This window comes from Somniosus microcephalus, chromosome 11 (assembly GCF_052327205.1).
Source record: "Somniosus microcephalus isolate GS21.2 chromosome 11, FLI_Smic_1.0, whole genome shotgun sequence".
Classification (NCBI taxonomy): Eukaryota; Metazoa; Chordata; class Chondrichthyes; order Squaliformes; family Somniosidae; genus Somniosus; species Somniosus microcephalus.
This window is the reverse complement of record NC_140997.1, coordinates 28,775,623-28,803,229: the sequence shown is the minus strand read 5'-3', so window position 1 is coordinate 28,803,229 and position 27,607 is coordinate 28,775,623. Positions and strand designations below refer to the sequence as shown.

At 42.3% G+C, this 27,607-nt stretch overlaps 1 protein-coding gene across 1 annotated transcript; it reads left to right on the top strand.

The window, feature by feature from the left end:
- Positions 1 to 2,091: 2,091 nt before the first annotated feature.
- On the top strand, positions 2,092 to 26,413 carry LOC147110435 (carbohydrate sulfotransferase 12-like). The gene is made up of 2 exons (XM_086000418.1): positions 2,092 to 2,514; positions 16,182 to 26,413. The coding sequence occupies exon 2, from the start codon at positions 16,213 to 16,215 to the stop codon at positions 17,551 to 17,553; it is 1,341 nt and encodes a 446-aa protein (XP_085856544.1). The 5' UTR covers positions 2,092 to 2,514; positions 16,182 to 16,212; the 3' UTR covers positions 17,554 to 26,413.
- The last annotated feature ends 1,194 nt before the right edge of the window (positions 26,414 to 27,607 follow it).

Genomic DNA, 27,607 nt, shown 5'->3' with positions numbered 1-27,607 from the left:
TAGGGCTTATGTGTGGTGGCCGGGGATCGATCAGCAAATCGAGGACCTGACAAAGAGCTGCTCAGGATGCCAGAAGGTCCAAAATGCACCACCACATGCCCCTCTACACCCATGGGAGTGGCCCTCATCTCCATGGCAACGGGTGCATATTGATTTTGCTGGTCCATTCATGGACTCAATGTTTTTAATAGCCGTGGATGCGCACTCGAAATGGCCTGAGGTGATCAAAATGTCGACCACCACCACGGAGAAAACTATTGCAGTCCTACGGACCATATTTGCCAGGAAAGGCTTGCCAGAGCAGATTTGCTCTGATAACGGACCACAGTTTGTGTCCAAAGAGTTTTGAAGATTCATGAAAAGGAATGGGGTAAGGCATTACACATCCGCCCCGTATCATCCAGCCACAAATGGATTGGCTGAGAGGTTCGTACAAACCTTTAAAAAAGCAGTAAGGGCCATGTGCGATGACGACATTCCACTGCAGCATAAGGTGGACAATTTCCTGTTAGCCTACAGAAATGCGACACATGCAGTCACCAACCAGACCCCGGCCATGATGTTCTTTAACCGAAGGTTGAGATCTCGTCTGGATTTGCTCAGACCAAATGTACGAAGAGATGTTGAGAATAAGCAATTCCAGCACATCAATGAGAAGCCGACAAGGAGCTTCAATGTAGGGCAACCAGTCTTGGCCCGCGACTACCGAACAGAGAAATAGCAACCAGGAACGATATACACACGGCAGGGGCCACTAATGTACACAGTGGATGTTGGGGAGAACATTGTGAGATGCCATGTCGACCAGATCCTAGAGTCACAGGAACGAGTCAACCCCATGTCTCGCGTACCTGGTGATGAACCCGGCATACAGGTAGCATCACCAGAAACAGTAGCATCGGAAGCTGATGAACCAACTGACGACAGGGGGCCTCCGCACCAAGAGCAAGACACTCAGGAAAGGCGCTATCCAGAAAGGATCAGGAAGCCGCCCCAAAGACTGAATTTATAAATGGACTATTTTCAGTTAATGTGCATGTTAAAAGTGTTAATTGTTAAATGAATGTTATGGTACTGTTAATCTAAAAGGGGAGGAATTGTAGTGTATGTACCTTTAAGGGGAGAACTACTTTTTACAGCTCCTGTATACTGTAGTACCGACAGTGACCACACCTGTATATAAACCCTGAGTAGGGATCTGTACGTTTAGTTTTCGAGTAACCCTCATCCAGTAAACACCTGTTGATTGTTCCCTGCAGTCTCGTGTCTAGTTATTGAAGGACACAGAACATCAAGATACACGAATCTAACTGATCCCAAGGCACTATTTCTAAGAGGTGGCGGGGGGGGATTTATCCCTCAATCAACATCGCTTAAAAAAAAGTGGTCATTATCATGTTGCTGTTTGTGGGAGCTTGCAAATTGGCGTTTCCTACATCAGAACAGTGACTGCCTCTGGTTCGTGCCCGGGTGGCCCTGGAGATGGAGCACGTGGCGTCTGCCGGCACGCTCGAGGTCTTATGCGACTGGCGGGCACTGGAGTGCATCATCGCCATCGGGAATAATATTTTAATTTTTTTTAATTTGTTTATGGGATGTAGGCGTCACTGGCAAGGCCAGCATCTATTACCCATCCCTAATTGCCCTCGAGCAGGTGGTGGTGAGCTGCCTTGAACCGCTGCAGTCCGTGCGGTGAAGGTACTCCCACAGTGCTGTTAAGTAGGGAGTTCCAGGATTTTGAAGCAGCGACGATGAAGGATCGGCGATATACTTCCAAGTCAGGACGGTGTGTGACTTAGAGGTGGTGGTGGTGACATTCCCATGCGCCTGCTGCCCTTGCCCTTCTAGGTGGGAGAGGTGCAATTTAAGTTGCCTTTCATGTTTTTGTGCTACAACAGTGACTACGCTTTCAAAAAAAACGACTTCATTGTCCTTAAAGCGCTTTGGGACGGCCGGTGGTCGAGGAAAGGCGTGATATCAATGCAAATCTTTCTTCCTTCTTTCCCGCTGTATTACTCGGTCTACAGCGCGCAGCCACCAACCGTTAGCTTCAACCGGCGATGCGGACGCGAGAGAGAGAGAGGGAGGGGCGCGCGCGCGCGCGGGGGTCTTCTCGCGAGATGTGGCTGGCTGGGGCTGGATGTGGCGCGCGGCCATCGCGATGTGGCATGGTTGCTCGGTTACAGCGGCTCGAGCTGGACTGACTGACGATGGATGGTCCAGCCGGCGGCTGAAGGCTGCTCGGGGCATCTTGGCGGGGGTCAAGGAGGAGCTTCCACCGCAAGGAGGCCGGAGCCAACATTCTTCAGCGGAAGGTGGTGGGGGAAGCCCACACCAGGGAAGCGAGAGCCCGAGCCACCGAGGAGAGACGGTCGTGTACACAAAGCTCGGGGGGTGGGTGAAGGGCCAAGCCCCCTCCCCGGAGTAAAGTGCATCCCCCATCCACCACCCCCTCTAAACTGTGGCTGGGCTCCCCGAAAAGGCACCGACTTGGAGCTGCTGTACCCCGAGGAGGTAAGATACACGATATCAAGGCAAAGGAAAATAACTATCGGGCTATAGGGAAATAAAGAAGACATTGTGACGGCGAAACTCTACAGGGGATGGAGGGACGTATATTGCCCTTTGCTGAATGTGACATTACTGAGTAGCTCGCTCCACTTTGTGAAACAGGAAAGGAACAGCGCCAGACCGCACAAGGAAAACTTTTGCAGCTATACAAATCCACTCTTAATTATAGTTTGAAAACTTGAAATTGGATGGCGCTGTCTATAGTTTCTTGCTTTAGAAAAGCACCCCTAAAAAAATTTGTTCCATCGCGCCCTAAAACTTGAAGATGAGATGTGTATTTTTTGTTGTTGAATCCAGCTACTTGAAACAAAATCTCTAGGACGCCAAGCTATTATTCCCAGAAGCTACTTTAAGTTTGGCTCCCGATGCCCACTTGTCAAGAGTCTATAGTAGCCAGTGCACTCAGCACTCGAAACTTTTGCGCCCAGTATTTATTTTAGTGGAATTTGAGTCAGAGGGTTTAAAGAAGATTTCAGGTGTTTAATTTATAGCCCTGCTTGGATAAAAGGTGTGATGAGTGCTTTTCCGGCTGGTTTTTTTTTTGAACAGTTGGTCTATTGTGTAATTTAAAACAGTAACATCGAGCTGTGTGCCAAGAAATCAATCTCCAGCTGCAAGACGCCAGAATAGAGTGAAGTTTAGCATCAACAGGAGTGATTTGAAACATAAGTAGTAAAAATTGCATTTGTGTATTTTGAATTTAATTTACTTTATTTTAGCTGTTCAGTACTGGGAGTTGCTTAAATTTGCTTACTTGGCGAATTGTGGGCAGCTTTGAGCTGGTAATAGAATACAAAAGAGGTATGATTAATTGTTGACAGTTTTTTCTTGTGGCAGTTGGCCTATTCAGTTTTGAAATTTAGTTAAATGGGGTCCGTAGAGACTTTCTGGGGGTCCGCAACCGGAGGTAATTTCAAGCCTGCTCCTCTTTATAAAACCGACACTGATTCAGTTCTTGCGAATTATTCTCAACAGCTGGGCCTGCCTCCTCAGAGGCCCACACCTCTCACTCACTTTGCAACGAGTGCTCCCTGCCGGTTGAGCCGATTCCGCTCCCTGGCGCTGCAACCCTGTACGATCCTCCCGACACATGATTACATAGGATATATGGCACAGAAACAGGCCATTCGGCCCAACCAGTCCATGCCGGCGTTTATGCTCCACTCGAGCCTCCTCAAATCTTTCCTCATCTAAATCTATCAGCATAACTCTCTATTCCCTTCTCCCTCATATGTTTGTCTCGCTGCCCCTTAATGGCATCTATACCATTCGCTTCAACCACTCCCTGTGGTAGTGAGTTCCACATTCTCACCACTCTCTGGGTAAAGAAGTTTCTTCTGAATTCCCATTGGATTTCTTGGTGACTATCTTATATTGATGGCCTCTAGTTATGCTCTTCCCCACAAGTGGAAACATTCTCTCTCTAACCACTCTATCAAAATTTTTCATAGTTTTAAAGACCTGATCAGAGCGCCTGGGTGGCCCTTCAAACACGTGTCTCAATGTAGTCACACAAACACGTACAATCCCACAGTGCAGCTGTTCCAGAACGTGCCAGTGGGACAGTATGGTGGTGAGTCAGGCTTCCAGCAGCATCCCAGCATGTGCACGGGTGCTCATGCCCTCACTCACCTTGGCCAGCCTGCTGACAGCTTTAAAAATTGTAAATTAAATTAAAACATGCAGTACTTTCATATTATGAGTATTATAATGTAGAGGGTGGGGGGGGGCGGGGCGTGGTTACTAATCCATTTGAAAAGGAGTCCTTCAACCAAAAGAGTTTGAGAACGACTGGTTCAAATTCATGGGAAATTGGAGCAATTTCTGGATCAAGGGAAGGCTATACCGAAGGGACTGCCTTCACCTGAACTAAAAACGGCATCAAAGTCCTTGTGCACCATTTTGCATATGCATTTTAGCTGCCACTCTGGACCCACGTTCATTACTTGTATCACCTTTTTTACCTCCTGGCCTCTCTTGGGCCCTTCTCTCCTGTCTCCTCCCTTTCCGGTCTCCTGTCTCCTCCCCATCCGGTCTCCTATTCATCCCACCTTCAAAACCTGAATATCGGTTTGTCGATGCTCCAAGCTGACTCCACCCTATCTACATCAACTTCATCCCACACGGGACCTCTGACTTTAACGTCACACTCTCTCCTATTGTCTCCTCTCTCTTCTCCGATTACTACCAGGATATACTATCCTAATCTTATCCATGCCTATGTAACCTGAGTTTTCCTGTGTCTATTCGCATGCGCATTTTCACTGCCGTTCCCCATTACTTCTATTTCACCTTTTTCTTCTCTTTACTTTACCCCTCTTAGGTCCTTCTCTCCTGTCATCATGCTTCTTTTCATTACTCCACTCTCGGCTACTGTCCCCCAAATACCTACCCCAACCCTTCACGACACCTCGACCACCCTACTCTTCTGCCGACGTCTCAGGTTTGACTCCCTCTTGTTTAAGCCCACACCTTCCTCTGTGCCTGTCGGCATCCTCCCAATGGGCCCATCGAGGCACACGCCACTGCCTCCTTATGAGCAAAAACCCCAACTACCCCATTCTACTCCCTCGCCATCCGTCCGGCCCAGCGTGCCCACCAGGAGTTAACCTTGCCAACCTCCTTCCCATCTCCCCTGCTCTTCTTAGAAATAATACCATGGGATCTTTTACATCCACCTGAGAGGGCCGACGGGGCCTTGGTTTAATGTCTCATCCAAAAGTTGGCACCTCCGACAATGCAGCACTCCCTCAGTACTGCACTGGGAGTGTCAGCCTGGATTATGTGTTCAGTACTCTGGAGTGGGACTTGAATCCACAACCTTCAGAGGCGAGAGTGCTACCCACTGAGCCACGACAGACACCCACTCTCAAACACAGGTACAACCATCTCTGATCACTTCCTTGTATCCCTCTCCACTCACATCCCCTTTCCCCCTTCCAACTCCACTTTGTCTGTGTCTGCCCCTGGATAAAACTCTTCCCCCAAGTCACTTACAATGGCACTTTCAAATTCCCAACAGCCTAAGCTTTGGCCCTCCACTCTCTGCGATATTTTTGCAGCTACTGATCTGCTCCATCACCCCCTCACCTCCACCTTTGACGCCCTTGTCTCCAGTAAAACCCTTACTTTTCTTCTCCACTACCATCCGTCGTCTTAAATCCCTCTCCCTGCATCCTCCACCAGCACCTCCAACAACAAGTTAAAGGAGCTCATGGACTTCTTTATCGCTAAGATTAAGACTGTCTGTTCAGCTGCCTCTACCGCATCCCTCCCTTTCCCTAGCCCACCAAGCCAAACCTCCCCCCAAGGTTCCCCCCTGCCCTATCTCTGAACTCGCATCTTTCTCTAATTTCTCTCCCATCACCCCTCGTGCCCTCTGCGAGTTCATTTTGTCCTTGAGACCAAACTCCTGCTCCCACTAAACTGCTGACCACTCGGCTTCCTTTCCTGGCTCCCATGCTAGCTGATACTGTAAATGGTTCCCACTCCTCTGGTATTGTCACCCTCCCTTTCAAATCAACCCCCGCCTCAAAAAACTTAACCTTGACCCTTCTGTCCTTGCAATCTACCACCCCATCTCCAACCTCTCTCCTCGCAAGTCCTTGAGAACATGTTATTGCATCCTAAATCTGGGCCAATCTTTCACACAATTCCATGTTTGAACCTCTCCATTCGTGTTTTTGCCCCTGCCACTGCACGAAAATGGCCATTATCAAAGTTGCATGACATTACATGTGACTGTGGTGCACTATTCCTCCTAACTTTTCTCGACCGGTTTGCAATCTTTGACACGATTGACCACACCATCCTCTGCCAACGCCTCTCCTCCGTTGTCCAGCTGAGTGCAACTGCCGTTGCCTGGTTCCATTCTTATCTATCCAGTCGTAGCCAGAGAATCTCTTGCAGTGCTTCTCTTCCCGCTCCCACACCGTTACCTCTCGAGTCCCTCAAGGATCCATCCTTGTCCCCCTCCTATTTCTCATCTACATGCTGCCCCTCGGCGACATCATCTGAAAACACGTCACATTCCACATGCGCGCTGATGACAGCCAGCTCTACCTCTCCACCACTCTCTCAACCCTTCCACTGCCTATAATTTGTCACACTGCTTGTCCAACATCCAGTATTGGATGAGCAGAAATTTACTCCAGTTAAATATTGGGAAGACTGAAGCCATTGTCTTTGGCCACAAACTCCGTTCCCTAGTCGCCGATTCCACCCCCCTCCCTGGCCCCTTTTCTGAGGCTGAACCAGACTGTTCGCAAACTCTGCGTCCTATTTGACCCTGAGCTGAGCTTCCGACCCCATATCCTCTCCATCACAAAGACCACCTACTTCCACCTCCGTAATATCATCTGTATCTGCCCCTGCCTCAGTCCATTTGTTGATGAAACCCTCATCCATCCCTATACCTCCCGACTCAACTATTCCAGTGCTTTCCTGGCTGGCCTGCCATCTTCCACCCTTCGCAAACTTGAGCTCATTCAAAACTCTGCTGCCCGTATCCTAAATTGCACCAAGTCCCGTTCTCCCATTGCAGCTGCACTCGTTGATCTACACTGGCTCCCGATTCCGCAATGCCTCACATTTTAAATTCTCATCTTTGTGTTCAAATCCAAGGACTCGCCCCTCTCTATCTTTCTGATCTCCGCCAGCCGTACAACCCTCAGAGAGCTCAGCGTTTCTCCAAGTCTGGTCTCTTGGGCATCCCTGATTTCCTTCGCTCCACCATTGGCAGCCGTGCCTTCAGCTGTCTAGCTCCCAAGCTCTGGAATTTTCTCCCGAAATCCCTCCGCATCGCTCTCCATTTTTAAGACTTTTCTTAAAACCTACCTCTTTGCCCTGTCCTAATATTTTCTTGTGTGGTTCGGTATCCAATTATGTCTGAGAACGCTCCTGTGAAGTGCCTTGGGACGTTTTAATATGTTAAGTGCTAATTTACTAGGGTCATAAAGTTGCAAGTTGTAGGCAGACTATGGAAGGTTGCCGGTGCTGCAAGAGATTGAAAGGACAGAAATTGAGGCACTATTTCTCAGATGGTTAGTGATTGTTATCAGCATTGTTGAACAATATAAAATTAGTGGTAAACCAGTTCCCCTTTAGGTCTTCTAATTGTCATGCATTGTGTCCGTAAACTGTAAAATAATACATGATTTAAAGTGTTTGTAGAATGGAATTTCAGCATATGTTTTTGCATTGGAAATTTACTTTTTGAAAAACTGACTTTGTTTGATTTGGGACAATGGGTCTTTTCTGTGCCATCTTTTCACCAATGAGCTGCTTAATATACAGAATTATGTAAAATACAAATGGTTAAATCTATAATAAAATTTTGTCCCTATGCCATAGTGCATTCAAGTTTTCTCCTCTCCCCCCCCAGCAGTGTTCTAAGGCTGGTGTTGGCTGGAGCCTTTCGTCCCAAACATTTAAAAAGGGATTGGATATGATTTAAAAGTCAAGTACCGGCAGAAATGGTGAAGGACAGAAAAATGGGATAGCTCTAGTTGGAGTTAACACCAGCAACAACATGATAGGCCACGTTGCCTCCTTACGTGCTATAATATCTATGACTCTTTAAGATACTTTAAGGTTAATCATCACAGGAAAATCAAACTTCATTTTAGAGGTTGTTTATTTGCAATGTCGCACAAAACTTTGCCAATGATTCCAAACTGGGGTACAGCTAACCCTGAGGAAGAACGCAACATAATACAAGAAGGCATTAGAAAACTTGCAGACTGGGCAGCGAATTTTTAACATGTAATGATTACTGCCAAACGACCTCTCTGGCCTTGAAATTTTACTTTTACAAGCGTGGAGTCTCAATTCCTTCATAAGTTAATTAATGTTGGAACTTTAAAGAAAATTTAAATTTTTTTTTTACTTTTTCTGTCTTTTTTTTAATCTCTCTCTCTCTTAATCCAATCTGGCTATTCCAATCTGGCTATTCCAATCTTTATTTTGCTTTCTGCACATGGTTTGAATCTAATTTATACTTCCTGTTTTATACTTCCTGGTTTAGACTCTGCGTGTCTCCGTGAGGATTCTTCAATCTGATTGGTTGAAGAGCCACGCTGTTTCTTGACCTGCTGACACACGTCACTGATCCTCTGTAGAGGGTGCGTGCTGGATCAGACGCCGGATTAAAGGAAGTCTCTGCTCAAAAGCGCACAAAAATTTTGTGGGCAGCTGCCAGCAAGGTGAACGGCGAGCGCCATTCCTTCACCGCTGACCGCAAAATCCGGGCCTATGTAATTCCAGGTTAGAAAAGTGAAGATTTATAAAAGGGAAAAAAGTAGCCCAAACACTGTTCGTAGAGGAAACGGTCATAAGTGTGTTACACTCTGCTATTGAAAGTTGTCTAATAATGGTATATGATAACAATCCATCTAATTTTCTGTTTATCACACTTTTTAAAGGAAAAGAATGAAATATTTCTGTGGTGGAAGTGCTTTTGATGTAAATTATTTTCCCTACATCCAACACGATATACTCAAATTAATTTTTAAAAATGTGTAATGACTGGAGATATTCATATTTTTACGGCTTACACACATCCTAAAACCAGCTCTGCTCTGGACTTCATTGGAAGTGATCCCATGGAAAAAGAATGTATACAATGGGTGTCGTCCAACAATTCAGACAGTAGAACCATGGTATTAAAAGCAAGTTCTACTCAGTATGGTATTACAGATTTACGATGGAATTAATTATTAATGGTTTCAAAATGCACCTAATTTTTATTACATGGCATTTGCAAAGAAAAACTTTTGGGCACTTGTAATGAACATAAAGTGTTTATATAAAGCTTCAGGACATTTTCACTTTGAATGAATGGGAACTTCACTCAAGTTAGCAAAACAAGTCATTGCACCAATGAGCGTAAAGTTTTATATTGTTGAAATTTTTCTTTGGTTTGGCTTCCCCTCTGAACATTTGCCTTTTATAGTTTATTTATTTGAAGATTTAATCGCCTATTCCTCAATTGTACGCTTTAAATATTTGGTTGGGAGAGAGGGTAGCGAGAGACTAGTTTTTAGTTATTTTTCCAGATGATGTGATCTGTCTCATTAAGATCATTTAAGTGGGAGTACCTTCACCACACGGACTGCAGTGGTTCAAGAAGGCGCCTCACCACCACCTTCTCAAGGGCAATTAGGGATGGGCAATAAATGCTGGCCTTGCCAGCGATACCCACGCCCCATCATTGAATTAAAAAAAAAAATTTCACCAGGTTTTGTCAAGTGGGTGTTGAGGATAAAAATGCCATAGGCAAACATGAAAGAATGAACTTGAACATCAGTTTTTTTATTTAGAAAAATTATACTTTAACATGCATGTTTACCCATTTATGCATCATCTTGTATTCCTACTTTATCTATAGGATCCAGAAATGGCATTGTGAAAACTGCAACAATACGCCGTGTTTGAGTACACTGTTTGCTTCACATATATGGGGTTTAAATATAACCCATGCAGATAGGACAGATAACAGTTGATGTCTGTTAGGGTCAGAAGGAGCAAAATGTGTTTAAGCAGTGTATTGAATCATAGTAGTTTACAGCACAGAAGGAAGCCATTCAGCCCATTGTTTCTTTGCAATCCGAAACTCATTCCATTGCCCTGCTTACCACCCATTGCCATGTTTACCTCCTTTTCCCTTAAAGCAGGGATGTCAAATTCATTTTGCATTGTGGGCCTGATCCGACATCGTAGAACTTTGCGTGGGCCACATTCAGAAAAAAGTTAGACACGCTGGGGTAGAAATTAGTATGTGTTTTGTGGGCATAAAACTGGCGCAATGTATACCAACTTCTGGGCACAAGGTCCTGCACCTAATCTGTGCCGGCAGCAAGGCCGCCATCTTAGTGGACATCACTGTTTTTCAGTTATCTCCGTGACTGCCTGAAATCAGGGTTGGAACAATTAAAATATGCAAAGAAGGGACCTGTGCCTATTTCTGGACCCTTCTGTGTAATGTGTGTAAAACTAGGTGGAGCATGCGCCCTGCCAGTGTTGACTAGTTTTTCCAGTTCTATAGTGGCCCAAGTAGCGGTCCTTTATAGGGGCCGCTGAAGAAATGGTTGGGAAAGTTTTTTTTTTTACTTCACCTTCTGTGGAGCAGCAGGAATGCACCTCTCAGCCGAACAGCACCACCTGGCCTGTACTCGGCCCTCCCGCATCTCCGCCACGTATTGAAGCTTGTGATGCCCCCTGAGCGCAGTGAGAATCCTCAGTCTCCAACCCCATTTGCCCCGCAGTGGAAATCATCTTGCTCTGTTTACCCACAGTAAGGTTCCCAGGCTTCATTCACCACTTTACTTGCTGCTCCTCTCTCGGCATGGAACACAAATTGCCTTAGATCAGCTTATCTGTTCGTTCTTTTATACTTTCTGTCAATTTGAATCTGGAACTTCGTGCAGCTGATTAGGTATGTTGTTATCCTAGTTGATAATGCATTACTTTATTACTTGAAGAAAACTTCAAAATGCAAAAACTGGTTTATTAATCATTGTGTTCTGTACTTCACATTGATCTGGGGTTTAAAATGATTCTACAGAGCAGAACTGTTAGATGTAATGAAATGTCATTGTGGACTTTTAGAATTGGCAGTGGCTATACAGTAACTGCTGTTATGTGACATGCTAATTTTTCATAGTGTAATTATTGAAGTGTCAAAATACCATTCTTGCACCATCTGCTGAGAGATCGAGTGGATCGGATTTTAAACTGCTTGTGTATGCCGAGCCATTATAACCATTACACATCATAACTGTTCCTCTAGTTACCTCCAAATATTTTTTATTGTTTGAAAGGCACCTGGAATAAAAAGAAAATCTCGCCAAAAAGCAGCAAATACTGGCATTCAAGAGATGGGTCTTTTGACTCATGAAAGACGGCCATTATTCATTGCTCCATCATGACACATCCTGTATTTATACTGTGGGAATGAATAGTCCCTGGAATCCTAGAATGCCACATGTGGCTGCCAACTAGTCAGTGATTTGCATGCATTTTATTTTTACTCTTGTCCAGAATTCATACAACCTAAAAATGTTCACCCCAAAGATTAACTATGATTATACAGTTTAAAAAAAAACTCAGTATTCAATTAAAATTGCTCTGTCTTTTCCAGTTGAACTTTATAACAAAAGATTAGAAATTTACAAAATATTGTTTTTTCCAGATCACGTGATTTAACGAAAAATGTTTTGAAAGCCGCAGATTCCAACTGTGCACAAGTATCTCTTCGTAGCTTACTGCATAGAATGCCATTCTGTCCATCGTGTCCATGCTTGCTTTTTGCCAGAGGAATCTAAAATGAATCCCACTGCCCTGCTGCTTCCTAATAGCTCTGTAACTTCCTCTGCTTTAAATCTTATCCACTTTTCCCAGGCAATGATGTCAGTCTCAACGCCACAAGACCCTGTTTGATGTCCTGTCCTGTGTACTGTCGTTCAAACCTTGCAGCTTTGAAAATGTGCCAGTCATTTGATCTTTAGGAGATTACAAAGCAGATCAGCAGAACATCTTCAGAGGAAAGCGAAATGGATATTTTAAAAATTACTTTGGTGCAGCAATGCTTGCAGGGTGATGTAATATCCAAAGATTCATTATTTTTTGTATTGGGCACATATTCAGGTTGTGACTATGTGGAAGAAATGTGATTTTGAGTATTTGGCTCACTGCGTGTGACACATCTGTTGCTAACAAAACACCTCCCGAGTTTGGCAGTGCAATATGTCTGTGCTTGCTGACAACAGTCTGCAAGTTCAGCTCTTTAAGCTGAAGTCCAGTATAGGATCTTAGTAAATTTCTCGTACGAGTTCAAGTTAATGTTTATCAAAAAATAATCCCTTACTTGATTTCTATATAAATTCCAGCTATAAGTGATCATTTATCTTGGAATTCAATTTTCATTACATGCTAGAAGGATTTTGTTGTAAAACATTTACAGGAAACTTTCGTTTATCCGGAGGTTAAATGTCCGAAAAGCTCTATCTACCGGCAAAATTCAGGAGTCGGTTCAGATAATTTTTTTTCTTTTCGTTGCTTCTTTTCTCCAGTCCTGGCTCTGCAAGCGTCTCTGTAGCTGAGCAACAGCTTCAGCTAGACGCTTGCCAGCTGCGCCGACTGTTTTGAAGCTGTTGCTAAGCAACAGGGTTTGTTGCTTCACACGGAGCTCTGAGCTCCGTGGCCTAGAAATTCACTTGGGCGCAGGCAGCTCGCTCGCGCCCAAAAGTTAGCGCTGGGCGGGGAGGCATTAGCGCACGCCGTATATTCGTCTTCTGCACCCCAATTCGGAAACGGGCGCTATACCAGGGTGTGCCCGCCTCCGTTTGGGGCGCTGCAACTGAATATCGGCGCGCTAGTTGCCGCAGCGCCACCCGATGCGGTGCGGCAGGCTGCAGTACTGCAGGCCTCCTCCTCTTAAGGGGGAGGTGCCTGCAACGGCCGGAGCCCCGATCGCGAGTGCCGGCAAAAGAGCCCGGCACAACGGAGAAGTGCCGGGCTCCACGGAAACCAGCCGGCAATGCCGCGGGGGGGGGGGGTGGAGGAGGCCGGGGAAGGAGGTGCGGGCAGGCGGCCGCCGAAAAAGCGGCCGGCCGCACCTTCAGCTTTAAAGCGCCCCACTATGGCAGCAGGACGGCCCCGTTTTCTGTTCGCTGTTTGCGCCCGCTTCGGAGGAGGCGGGCGCAAATAAATATGGGGATCGGCGCGGTTTCGGGGCGTTACGGGCCACCGTGCACACCGATGACGTCATCGGTCCCGGCGCAGCGCTAACGGCTACTGCCGCCAATACCGCTGCACTCAATTTCCGCGCTACCACCCCGCCGGCGCAAAAGACCTCTTTAGGCGCTAAGTGGGCGCAAGGCCCACTGAATTTCTAGGCCCGTATGTTTTAACATTAGCGCTGGTTTCTACGGCAGTTTTGATCTAACGGCACCAGCTCGATCCCGTCGGTGCCGGATACCAGAAAGTTTCCTGTATTTATAAACATTCTAACTCTGCTCATTTGGAAGATACTAGTTCTCAGTGAAGCTTGTCAGAATTCTGCTAAACAGCACTTGTTTGCCAATCTTGTGTCAGCAAGCGTTTGAAATGCTATCTTGATTTTGGTGGCTGTTAGTCATTTCTAACAACTTGTAGAGTAATATTCAAAATATAATGGTGATAGCAGTTCTGTGCCATCACAATAGCAAAATGCAGTTATGATGAACAGTCCAATCACTGTAAACATTAGCCAGGATTGAAATCTCTGCTTTTTATGCCTCAGTGCCAGCAACTTGCCGCCTAGTGAAACTTTGTTCCTCCTGATCTCTTCACATACTGCCTGTACCTCTAATTAAGCTTTACAGGCATCTACAATAGTTTCTTTGAGCCTTGGTTACATCATTAAGCAAGGATGGCCAAATCAGATACTGGGAGAACTACGTGGCATGCATGTAAAAAAAAATATATAGTTTTTTTACAGTTTCTCCTGACTGCAGCTGTAACAATAACAACTTACAATTTTGGTTCCTCATGTAATGAAAAACATCTTGGTGCTTTACAGGGTGGAGGGGAGTGGACACAAAGCAGGACAAAACAGAAACAAGGGGATCGGGGTGGGTGGGTGGGTGGGAGGGGGCCTTTTTGAAAACACATGTAAAGAGAACATTTTTTGGAAAATGTTTTTAAAGCGGGGATTGAGGTGACCAAGCAAAGGGATTTAGGAAGGAAGTGTCAGAGGACAAGGACATAGTGGCTAAAAGAAATGTCACCAATGGTATAACGAGGGGAGCATAGATCTGAAGTTCGCTGAAACCAGGTGGGGTGAGATCATGCGAAAATTTGAAGACAAAGATCTTGAGTCAATTTGCAAGGGCACACGGCATCGGTGGAGCTTGGCAAGGATGGGGGAACATAGGAGAGGATGCGAGCCAAGGCAATCGGAGTTGTAGTTTGTGGACAATTGCGGTATGGAAAGCATTGGAGAACTTGAGCTTCAAAGTAATAAATGCGTGGATTCGGATCAGTACTTCATCTTGGTATTTTTCTTATCTCATCTTGACCAATGTCAATGGAAAGCACAAAGGAAACTTCAAAGAAAGGTACAAAAGAGGAGCAAACAAAACTAAGATAAAAGAAAGAAAACCTGAACATAAAGCACTGGACCGGAAGTACAAAAGTTGAGGGTTTAAAAGAAATTTAAAAAAAACTTGTAACAAAAGGCAGTACTTACAAAAGTGGATTGCTAGTCTCATTTATTAATTTATTGTAGCATATTTCAGAAAAATACAATAATCAACATTTTATCACAGCATTTAAGGATAGTGTTTTTCTTAGTTCGACACTGTAGCCGGGGTTTTCCGCTGCTGTACTCGGCAGCCTGCAATTGTCCGCTCATTCATTTTAATGGGCGGAAAATTGCGGAATGGTTAGTGCATAAGTGGAAACCTCTGGTTTGAATGTTCAAACTCTCAACCAGCTGGGGGGTTAGCCCAAGCATTTTCTCCTGTTAATACAACATTCCTCCTTACAAAAAGAGTCACAAAAATGCAGTGGGAAATTTGACATTTTTAAAAATTTGTTTATGGGATGTGGGCATCTCTGGCAAGGCCAGCATTTAGTGCCCATCCTTAACTGCCCTTGAGAAGATGGTGGTGAGCCGCTGCCTTGAACTGCTGCAGTTCGTGTGGTGAAGGTTCTCCCACAGTGCTGTTAGGTAGGGAGTTCCAGGATTTTGACCCAGCGGCGATGAAGGAACGGTGATATACTTCCAAGTCAGGATGGTGTGTGACTTGGAGGGGAACTTACACGTGGTGTTCCCATGCGCCTGCTGCCCTTTCCTTCTAGATGGTAGAGGTTACAGGTTTGGGAGGTGCTGTTGAAGAAGCCTTGGCGAGTCGATTGAAGGAATCAATCTGCCTATTATCAGTCCTTCTGTACAGTATGCTGGATATCCATTATTACTCACCTCTTTCAAAGTCATCCTCTTTCTCATCTACTCCCTCCTCGGGTGCTTTCCTCACTGAATTTGCTTCCTTGTTTTATGTCTTAAATCTCTGCAATGAGAGACTCCTCATCAGAGATTTCAGCCTCCCCCAAAACTTGCATTGCCCCACCACAGCTGATTTCTTTGCCTACCTTACCTTCCTCATCCATGTTAACTAACACACACACCTCATCATCAGTTGCCCTTTAAAAACAAATGTCACGCTCCGGTCGGTGTTTGATACAACTGAGTGACTTGCTAGGCTACTTCAGAGGGCAGTTAAGAGTCAACCGTCACATATAGACCAGATCGGGTATGGACAGCAGGTTTCATTCCGTGAAGTACATTAGTGAACCTGTTGGATTTTTACAACAACCTCATGGTCACTTTTACTGGTACCAGCTTTGTTTTTATCTTGGATTTTTAAAAACTGAAATCAAATTCTCAAACTGCCATGATGGGATTTGAGCTCAGCGTTGCCTGGATTATTAGTCCGGGCCTCTAGATAATGTAAGCAATATTTCTCCTGATTTTAATTGTTTCAGGTGGAATCAAATACTAAGTTTGTTGATAATTAGATTAGACTGAATATGAATGATTCTGAAATCTTTCTGCTCTTTTGTTCCAGAATCCACTTGTTTCGAGATGATTCCTGGTCGATGAACATACTTGGTGACGGACACAGAGCAGGTATGCACTTACTCAAAATGAGTAAATCTCGGCTCTTCCGGATCTGCGCCATCATGGCCTCTGTGTTCATGATTCTACTGATCATATTTTATTGGGATGATGTTGGAACAACCCATTTCTACTTGCACACTGCGTTCACAAGGATTCAGGCCACACATCTTTCTACAATGACGAGTCAAAACCCCGACCATCCAAATTCCAAAAAGACAATAGAAGAAAGAATGCCCAGTTTCAAAGCTGATATTATTCAGGACAATCTTGAATTAATGTATGTGGAAAACACAAAGGGATACCAAGGGGTAGGAGGTTCCCACGAGATGGAACAAACCTTCAATGCAATAACTCTACCCAGCCTTGAGGAGCAGCTCCAAGGCTTTGACTTGGGAATCAATTCTGCAAAAACTAAGACTGAGTTAGAAGGGATACAGAATGAGAGGAAACAGAAAATTGAAGATATTTGTGCAGACTCCAGTATCATGTTCTCAGGGAAAAATAGATATTTTGAAGATATTCCAAATAAAGAATTGGACCATCTAATCGTGGATGACCGGCATGGGATTATTTATTGCTATGTTCCCAAAGTGGCCTGCACTAATTGGAAACGGATCATGATTCTATTGAGCGAACGTCTTTTAAAGCAAGGCACTCCATATCGTGATCCACTTGAGATCCCCAGGGAGTTTGTGCATAACTCCACCAGCCATTTCACCTTCAACAGGTTCTGGAAGCGCTATGGAAAATTCTCAAAACACCTCATGAAGATCAAACTGAAAAAATACACCAAATTTCTCTTTGTACGTGATCCTTTTGTAAGACTAATTTCTGCATTCCGCAGCAAGTTTGGAATTCAGAATAAAGAATTTTACAGCCACTTTGCAATCCCAATGCTCCAACGGTATGCTAATTATTCTGACCCGCCACCATCTGTCAGTGAGGCTTTCTCTGCAGGAATCAAGCCCACCTTTAGTAACTTCATTCAGTATTTGTTGGACCCTCAGACAGAGCAAGATATGCCTTTTAATGAACACTGGCGACAGGTATATAGGCTATGTCACCCATGTCAAATAAATTATGACTTTATTGGAAAACTTGAAAGTTTGGATGAGGATGCCAGTTACCTGCTTAATTTGCTGAACGTGGAAAAGCTTGTTCAGTTTCCACCCAGTTTGCGGAACCGGACAGTTACCAGCTGGGAAGAGGACTGGTTTGCAAAAATTCCGGCGGCTTGGAGGAAAAAGCTGTATGAACTTTACGAGCCTGATTTTGTTGTCTTTGGTTATCCCAAACCCACAAATTTATTATTTGGCTGATCTCAAAAACGCACTAAAAGCCTTAAAGAGAATGGGTAGCAGTTAATGCCTCGTATGCAACTCCTTGATAGACCTCATCTTGCCAAAAAAAAAAGTTGGAAGTATAGTGAAGATGTCACAACATATTATGTAAAATTCTTCCCCTGGCCCTGTGTAACAATCTCAAACCGCAAAAAATAATATTTTTATATTGGCCAGTAAAGGATTTAGCGCAGGTGGCCTTGTCAATGGATAGACTTGATAACCAGCTGACAACCCAGTCTCTGAATTTTATATTCCATATATGCTAAACTACCAAGCAGTGGAATACAATCACTGGTATTTAACAGAGATATTCCTTACTGTGATGTAATTATGATGTTTTGAGCTATTGAATGTTGATAACTCCATAGCAGTCAGTGAAAAATCTGAAGCAATTTTATTTGTGTTCTTTTAAGTCAAAACAAGAACTGTATAATACTAGGTTATTAGAATCCGTATCTGGCTTGATACTGGGAGAAAGGGCTTGGCTTATCAATACCTGATAACTGCTGTGCGAGTGATTTTAAGTAGCATTTCCTCCTACAATATACAGGCTTTAAAAATCCAGGCTTGGGATTACCTATTCACTTGATTTGCCTTGCTTTCCTTTGTACTCTCTTTCTCAATCTTGATGGTGTCCTGCATGATAGGTCTTGGCCCTTCCCCTGGGTTTCTCAAAGCCTAATACTGCACACACCTTCTGATTTCCGTAATACAATCTGTACAGGAACTTCAAAGTCATCTCTCATGGGGAAGTTGAGACAATGATGAAGATTTCTTACTTGAATAAAAACATCCCTCTGAACACACTGCTAGAGTGCAATATTGTGTTAATTCTAAATGTAACCTTACTATTATTACAGGCAAATTATAACTTTAATTTAATTTCTACTAAACATAAGGGCTACAAACAATGCCATTTGTAGTCGTTGTGCTTGGAAAAATGTCAGAGCAAAGTCATGTGCCTCGTATTACCCCACTGCTGCAAATGTGTTTTGCACATAATTCAGGAAGTGTCAAATTTCAGTTAGTAAGCTGAGCTACTGACCCCAGTCAATAAAGCCACATAGAAATGTGTCGAAATATTGACTAATGGTAAATATTATACAAATATATATTTTATGCATTTATGGGATAAAGCAATAGATTTTGTTTTGAGAATTACATAAGTGTCTTGTTTATCAATTTAGGGGATTTTTGCACACTTGGTTGTTTGTATGGCCTAAGAGAGAAGAGTTATAGAAAAAGGAAAAGCTAGGGAATTATTTTCTGTACTAAGTAATCAATTTTCCTTTTTTTAAAAAAAAACAAAAAACCTCCTCCTGTAGGAGAGGTCATAAACGAGGATAATTTTAACTTCGTGGAAATCTGCTATTTTGGATCTCTGTTCCACTCCCATTAACTACATAATGACCGCTTTGATTTTTTTATGGGGACTGACTGGCCATTTGGAGCAGACTCGAGAGAATTGGAAATGTCCATCTGTGGAAAAGTTGTTGCTGGCCTTGAAGCATCAGCTGCCATTAAATCAGTGGAGCTCTTTCAGAATGCACACATTAAAATTTCAGGCTTTCTGTAACACTCCTTATTTGGGCTCACTGCAAAAAAACAGGTTCTTTAAGCAAAACTCCATCTCCTATGATCTGAAACTTCATATGCGTGCAGTATATTCAACATTGTGTTACAGTACTAACAATTACAATGTTTTTGACCGTATTAAAGAAAGTCTTGCATCCCAAAGCACCTTCCAGTCAATGAAGTGTAGTCACTGTTGTTTTGTAGGCAAACACACACTACATTGTGTCACAAACCACAATGAGGTGAATGAATGACCAGTTAATCTGCTTACCTGAACCAACGAATGTCTAATCCAAAGGACAGTACCTCTGGCAATGTAACATTCCCTCAGTGCTGCACTCCAATGTCAGTTTAGATTACATATTCAAATCCTGGGTGGGGTATGAGCCCACCACTTTCTCACTCAAGATGTAGATGGCTAACACTGAGCCAAGCTTATACTTAAAGCACTCGAGACCCTTGCGGGTTGCTCACCACACACTCCTTCATCCCCTGAAAGAGACAAACCTCACACTGTCCGAACATATGATTAAAACTAGTAGCCTAGTCTATCTACAAGTGAGAGAATTACACATAAGTAGAAAAATACAGCAAGGTATATTCCACACAAAACAACAGATTGAATCATTGCTCAAGGACTGAAATGTCTTCGCCAGAGTGCATTTCTCACACGGAGTCTGGTGATTTGCAAGACTTTCAAGGGGGTGGCACAGGCTTTTTTTTTTAGACTTCTGATGAGGCGACAGCCCTACACGGAGTCTGAATGTCAATTACCGAAATTAAAATTGAGGAAAGCTGGATTCTGAACTTGAGCACTGAGATGAGGATGACTAGTAATGCAGTGCCTTTAGGCAGAGATGTTGAACTTGAGATAATAACCGCCTTTTTCTCAGATAATAAATCTGTTTATAAATTTGTATTCTTTGATGTCAGTCAGCAAAAAAAAAAACACCCACTGATTGGAATCCACAAATACACTACCCATTGTTTTTTAAAGGATAAATCATTTCATTTTGTTGAACTGTGAGCCTAAGCATGCAATCAGAGTCTGCAAATTTTGCATGTGTTTAACACTCCAAAGAAAGAAGGATATTTCTGATTTGATTGACTCATAGAATCAAGCACCATCACATTAGAAAACTGTTTAGGCTAAATGACACCCTATGGAACTTTGAGTGCCTCCATATTTCCTTTCTTACCACAAAGACATAGGAACTACTTTCAGAATATAAGATAACTGAAGGCCATTTTAAATTTACACTATAGTGGCCTAAAAATTGCTGCAAACTGTAAAATTTGCATATCAAGACTAAACCCTGCTTCTATCACAGTATGCAGTCTGCTGTATAATTCTAGTCTGGCTGTGAAGGGTCCTCGAGATTGAATATATGGTAAAAATATGAGGATATCGACAGATAACTTTTTTTGAAAAAAGAGGAGTGCTTTGTACAGGAAGTAACCCCCAGTGCCTCCTTCCCTTTTATAAGTAATGTTTCAAAACTAGTCAATATTTTTCTCAATATATTCCTTAAATTCAAAATATATTTGCTGTATTGACTACTGATCCCTATTAGGTGGCAATAGTGAAAGTGATTCTGTGAGAAAGTCTCCTCCAAACCCTTTTTGCTCCAAACATACAATTAGTTAAATGGGCCCCAGACATGCAATTAAATATGCAGCATATACAGAAGTTGTTTCTGTGCTAACAATCGCTGGTTACATGATTGCATGTTCTTGACATGCTCACCAGCTACCTATATTGCCAACTGCTATGCACTAACCTCCAATCAAGAAGGCAGGTGGGCAAGTTGCTCCATACCTTTGCCCAGGAGGTGTGTGAGTGTAGCAGACATAAATATTATTTGTTTTTATGCTCTTTTTCTCTCCTTCTGCCCTTCTCCTCTCTCCCCACCCCAGTGACTTGTCTTTGCCTTCAGCCTTTCCCAAACAAAGCTTTTAGTAAAATTGAAGCCCATGGGATTAAAGGGGCAGTGGCTGTGTGAATACGATATTGGCAAGGGACAGAAAGCAGAGTAGTGGTGCATGGTTGTTTTTCTGGACTGGTGGGAAGTATACAATGCATCACCCCTGGGGTCGGTATTGGGACCACTGCTCTTTCTGATATATATTAATGACCTGAACTTTAGTATGCAGGGCATAATTTCAAAGTTTGCAGATGACATGAAATTTGGAAATGTAAATAATTGAGTAGGATAGCAACAGACTTCGGGAGGACTGGTGAAATGGGCAGACACGTGGGTGATGGAATTTAATGCAGAGAAGTGTGAAGTGATTTAATTTGGTAGGAAGAATGTGGAGAAGCATTATAAGCTAAATGGGATAATTTTATAAGGGGTACAGGAACAGAGAGACCTGGGGGTGTATGTACACAAATCTTTAAAGGTGGCAGGACAAGTTGAGAAGGCTGTTAAAATGGCATATGGGGTCCTTGGCTTTATTAATAGAAGCATAGAGTACAAAAGCAAGGAAGTTGTGCTAAACCTTTATTAAACACTGGTCAGGCCCCAGCTGGAGTATTGTGGCCAATTCTGGGCATCACACTTCAGGATGGATGTCAAGGCCTTGGAGAGGGTGCAGAGGAGATTTACTGGAATGATCTCAGGGATGTGGAGAAGCTGGGATTGTTCTCTTTAGAGCAGAGATGGTTAAGGGGATATTTGATAGAGGTGTCCAAAATTATGAAGAGTTTTGATAGAGTAAATAAGGAGAAACTGTTTCCAGTAGCAGAAGGGTTGCTAACAAGAGGACACAGATTTAAGCTAATTGGCAAAAGAACCAGAGGTGATATGAGGATTTTTTTTTTTCAATGCAGCGAATTATGATCTGAAATGCGCTGCCTGAAAGGGTGGTGGAAGCAGATTCAATAGTAACTTTCAAAAGGGAATTGGACAAGTACTTGAAGGGGAAACATTTTCAGGGCTATGACACAAAAACAAGGGAATGGATCTAATTAGGTAGCTCTTTCAAAGCCGGCACAGGCATGATGGGCCGAAAGGCCGCCTCCTGTGCTGTATCATTCTAAGATCATCATATTTATAAGCCTGTTTGTGTGATTCTTTTCTTGTGCTTTCTGCCTATTTTGAATCATTTCAGTAACTTTTTATGAATACACTTTTTCGAGGGGTGGTAATTTGAGCTTGCTTACTTTTCTAGATTACAATAGACTATAAGATTTTTAAAGCGCTATTTTCAACAGGGTTTTTAAATTATTCAGGTGGTTAGTGATAAAATGCATGTAGTCTAAAACATGCAATTGGGTCACTGTCTAATTTTTAATCTTTACTGCAGTGACACTACCATGAAAAAAGAAGTGAGAAAGCTGGCAGCCAGCTTTGGAAGGTTTATAGATGTGTTGTCGTTGAGAATTGTTTAAAACAAAACATCAACTACAAAATAATGAACAATGTCTACTTCTGCCTATTAACCAATGATCTAACCTGCTTATAATTAAGGATCTTCCTATATCGGAATATGTAAAATCCTTTAAGTTGTTACTGACTTTCTGGAAATACTGTAGAAGGAACATTTTTTTTTTAATTTGTTGAATTGAATGTCTTCAGGAAGATGTCCATATAATCGGTATTTCATAGCATTGTGATTAATGGTTTTGTAACATTTTTAATCATTTTTGTGCTAGTCCAAAAATCATTGTGCTAATGGCATCTTATACAACCATACATGACTAGAAATCAGAGTTCACAGTTATGTTGCACATTAATGTAGTCTTAGACTTCACATACTTGTTGGAGGTATCGATACTAACTGATACAAGTGAACATTGGGATAAATATTTTGTAAGTGGTTTAGAGAGACCAGATGTGATTTTTATTAATAAATAAAATGTCTTAGAATTTGTGCACTTTGGGCCTTGGAAGGCGCACTTCTGCTGCCAGGTCAATGTGCTGCCTTGCAAGCACAATAGTGCGACTTTTCTCTATGGTGAGAAGTTTCTGTTTAAGAGCATGTTAAAGAAGGGGAACGTCTTGGATATTTCTGCAAATTGAACTTTACAGAAATGTATTTGAAGCACCAAAATGTCAATGTTCATGTCATGAAATTGTATGTTATTTTGGGACTTCCCTTCACTGTTCTCCATAAAACGTGTACCGTACACTATTTATTCAGCTCCGATCTCCAAAGTAAAGTGGTCACATCCAGGTGAGTGACTGTGAATGGACTGAGCAACAGCTAAATGGAGCTTTTGGAATAAAAGGGAATTAATTATGTTTAGTCTGCAGTTTTTTAAACTGGTGTTTATAATTTTTTATAGATGTAGATTAGGTGTGGGATTGACTATTACTTCCTTCGGTTTTTACTTAAGGTACCAAAACTGCAGAAAGCGGTGTTTGATTTTGACGGCTTTGCATTTCTGTAAAAGCTGGCAAAAAGCGAAGTATATGTGCTTTTCTTAGCTGTGTATAGAAGTTTTTGAAAAGTTTGCTATTCTGTTTTTTTTTAGTAGTAAATTGTGCAATAAAACTCCTCAGGCTTAATTATGTAAAATTGGCTACTGTGATGGATAAGGTCAGCTGCATCCTGCTAAGGTGCAGGATGTGGACATGGTAAAAATACAGCATTCAATATAACTGGACATTTCGAACTTCGGTGTCTGTCCCAAATTGTACTGTATAAAATCAGATAATCAATGTTCTAAAAAAAAAATCCCCGTTCATTCACTCAAAAGCATTTGTATTTGTCGTCCATCTTTGATTAAGGATGTTGTTCTCTACTGACTCTTTAACCCTTCTTGATAGTTAACACAGCAGACTCTAAGGATATTGCACACACACACACACACACACACACACTCTATCCCACAAAGATCGAAATATACCCTGATCTTATCTGACCATTACAGCAAGTTGCATAGAATTTTTTAATTAAGTTGTGTGCAAACTTCTTTCTAACTTGTGGTTGACATATACTCTTGACACCGTACAATTCCTTTGGGTATCTGCCAGTTACAAGTGTTTTACAAGTTAATTTTAATCCCTTTGCACATTCAGGGGATAGAACTTCGCTCTCTTTTTCCACCCCCTCCCACCATGTATTGTGAATGAGAAGAACATTCCTCCCCTTGTGCTTATTGGAAAATTCTTGTAATAGGTCAAAGTTCTGGTTCAAATCCAAAAAATTAGTGCAAAATTAATAAAGGTTTTTGTTGGTGCAAGAAAGAACGAACTTGCATTTATATCGCACCTTTCACATGTTTACACCCTGAGGATGTCCCAAAGCACTTCACGGCTTATTTTTTGAACTGCAATCACTGTTATAATGTAGGGAAACATGGCAGGCAATTTTCATATAGAAAGGTCCCACAAACATCAATAGCAAAAAAAACAAGATAATCTGTTTGTGATGTTTGTCAAGGGATAGATGTTGGCCAGGATACAAGGAGAACCCACCAGTTCTTTGAATACTGCCATGCGATCTGCATCCACTTAAGAGGGCAAACAAGGCCTTGGTTTAACATCTTATCCAAAAGGCTGTTGAAGGGAAATTGATGCACTGCTACATGAACTGCATGCTATTGCTAAGCAGTAGATTCTAGGTACAATCCTCCAATCGCAAGAAGATGCATTTTCTTTAAGTGGAGCGAAAGGAAAGCCATTTCTGAACCAGAAGATCATAAAACAATTTTGATATTTGTAATTATTAATTACTAATATAACAACTATATTTAAAGACTTTAATGTCAAAAACATCCCAAAGCGCTTCACAGGCAAAATGGAAGGCAAGCATTGGTAGGAGACACACCTGAAAGCAAAATAGAAAAGATAGGTTTTGAGACTTTTAAAGGTAGGGAGATAAGTAGCAAGGAAGAGGGGTTCCAGAGAGTAGGTCTGATCTGGCCAAAAGTTCTGCCACCAATGGTGAAGTGAAAGGAGAGATGCAAAGGAAGCCATGGTTGGAGCATTGGGATGTAGAGTTAGAAGAGATTGCAGAGGTAGGGTGGGGCAAGACCATGGAGAGATTTGTAAACGATGATGAGGATTTTTAATTTGGTTTGTTATGGGACAGTGAATAAATTGAGGTCAGTGAGGAAGAGGGTGATAGATGGGTGGATTTGATTGATACCTGATGCTGTAGCTCTTTAATTTAAAAAAATATATATTTTTCTTTAATAGTTCAGGAGACTATTGAGCCATGTCTTGTGCTTATACAATCAACGTGTCATTTGGGGAATTCACAAAGAAGGGAAATTGCAACCTAAGAGCATGCTTTGAGGTAAAATGCAAAGTACACTTTCCTGGTGATGAAAGAAACAAGAGTATTTAAGCAAATGGTAGTCAACAACTGTACTAATGACAAAAGGTCAGTGACATGAGCATCTGCTTAAAAATCTAAAACCCCACAATTCTGACTTGATCCTGCCATCGATTCTATTTATTTACATATTTTGACTTGTCCCTGTATTCAAGTGCAGATGTTAGAAAAGGTAGCAACCCCATTTCTTCCTGAATCTGACCTTCCAAAAGCAGTGCATCAGATACATAGGAACGTGCTCTATCTTATAGTTGTACCTGGAAATTATTTTGCCTAACTGAAGTATAGAGAATTAGCTATGTATTCTAAGTTATTGCTGGTGAAATTGAATTGTATTATGCATTAAAGTTGAACAGGCTTATTGGCTGGTGGTGCTAATTTTACAGTGACCCATGTCATTTATTTTAACAACTTGTGTAATATTTTGCTACCACTGTTCATATCCTAAAGAATGAAAGTCCAAGTTCTGTGTTGAAATACAGGACCATTAGGCTATTGCATTGTTTTAATCTGCATTCTGCTTCAACATAAAACCTGTGCATTCCTACACTTGATTTCTGTAATATAAAAAGGGAATGCTGGAAATACTCAGCAGGTCACGCAGCATCTGTGGAGAGAGAAACCGTTACCGTGACCTGAAACGTTCGCGCTGTTTCTCTCTCCACAGATGCTGCCTGACCTGCCGTGTATTTGTTTTTATTTCAGATTTCCAGCATCTGCATTTTTTTGCTTTTGTACTAGAATTCTGTTTCTGTTTTTACTATTTATATGTAAATTAATATTTAACACCGGCAAATATTTTTATTTTATGGGTCACAATGTAGCAAAAAATGCCTTTATTAACAGAATGGGACTGAATGAAAATAGTATAAATGGCTGGCCTGCCTTGTATTTATCTGTGTCTCTCATTGAGACCCATGAGCTTTATGCCAGCATTGTCATTAATAAAGCAAGGTTACACTTTCACATTCCAGACCAGACATTACTGTTCCAATTTTTATTACTTAAAAAACTCTTCATATGATGCAAATGCTTCCATAAAGTCAACAGTAATGTATATTTAAATTTTATGTTTAACCTTGATTTTATAGTAATATACTTTGCAAAAATATAATTCCGAGTCTGAAACGAGGAATGTACTGTAGAAACATAACATATGCCCCCACCCCCCTGCCCAGGCAACAGGTGTTGCAGATCAGGATAAAATCTTCTATTTTATTTCATGTTTTTTTTTATAAGTTGATCATCTTTTGTGATCATAAAGGTGAGACGTAGGATAAGACTTTTTAAAGTCGAAATCCTATAACAAATTGTAAATTAGATGTGCAAAATGGTATCAAGTGGCCCCTTTACTATGTGATACAATTGTGGGGTATGATAGAATATTAATACTTTGGTCAACTTAGAATCATAGAATGAATCACAAGAATGGTTACAGCACAGAAGGAGGCCATTCGGCCCATCGAGCCTGTGCCGGCTCTCTGCAAGAGCACTCCAGCTAGTCCCACTCCCCTGCCCTTTCCCCATAGCCCTGCAATTTTTTTTCCTTCAGGTACTTATCCAATTCCCTTTTGAAAGCCACGATTGAATCTGCCTCGACCACCCCTTCAGGCAGTGCATTCCAGATCCTAACCACTTGCTGTGTAAAAAAGCTTTTCCTCGTGTTGCATTTTATCTGCCACGTGTCCGCCCATTCCACCAGCCTGTCTGTCTTCTCGAAGTCTATCCCTATCCTCCTCACTGTTCACTATACTTCCAAGTTTTGTGTCATCTGCAAATTTTGAAATTGTGCCCTGTACGCCCAAGTCTAAGTCATTAATATATATCAAGAAAAGAAGTGGTCCTAGCACTGACTCCTGGGGAACTCCACCTTCCTCCAGTCCGAAAAATAATCGTTCACCAATACTCTTTCCTGTCACTTAGCCAATTTTGTATCCATGCTGCTACTGTTTCTTTTATTCCATGGGCTTCAACTTTGCTGGCAAGCCTATTATGTGGCACTTTATCAAACACCTTGTGGAAATGCCTTAATGCACTTAAGTTGCTGATATCTGAATTTTACCAGAAATAAATTTCTATTAGTAATAGAATGGAAGCTCTGAATTTCACAAATAGAAGCAACATGTGGATCATCAAAATAAGGGCTATGATTTGGATGCTCTCCAGA

Bases quoted from the DNA above. Each gene is read 5' to 3' on its own strand.
- LOC147110435 (XM_086000418.1), top strand. From the start codon at position 16,213: ATGAACATACTTGGTGACGGACACAGAGCAGGTATGCACTTACTCAAA.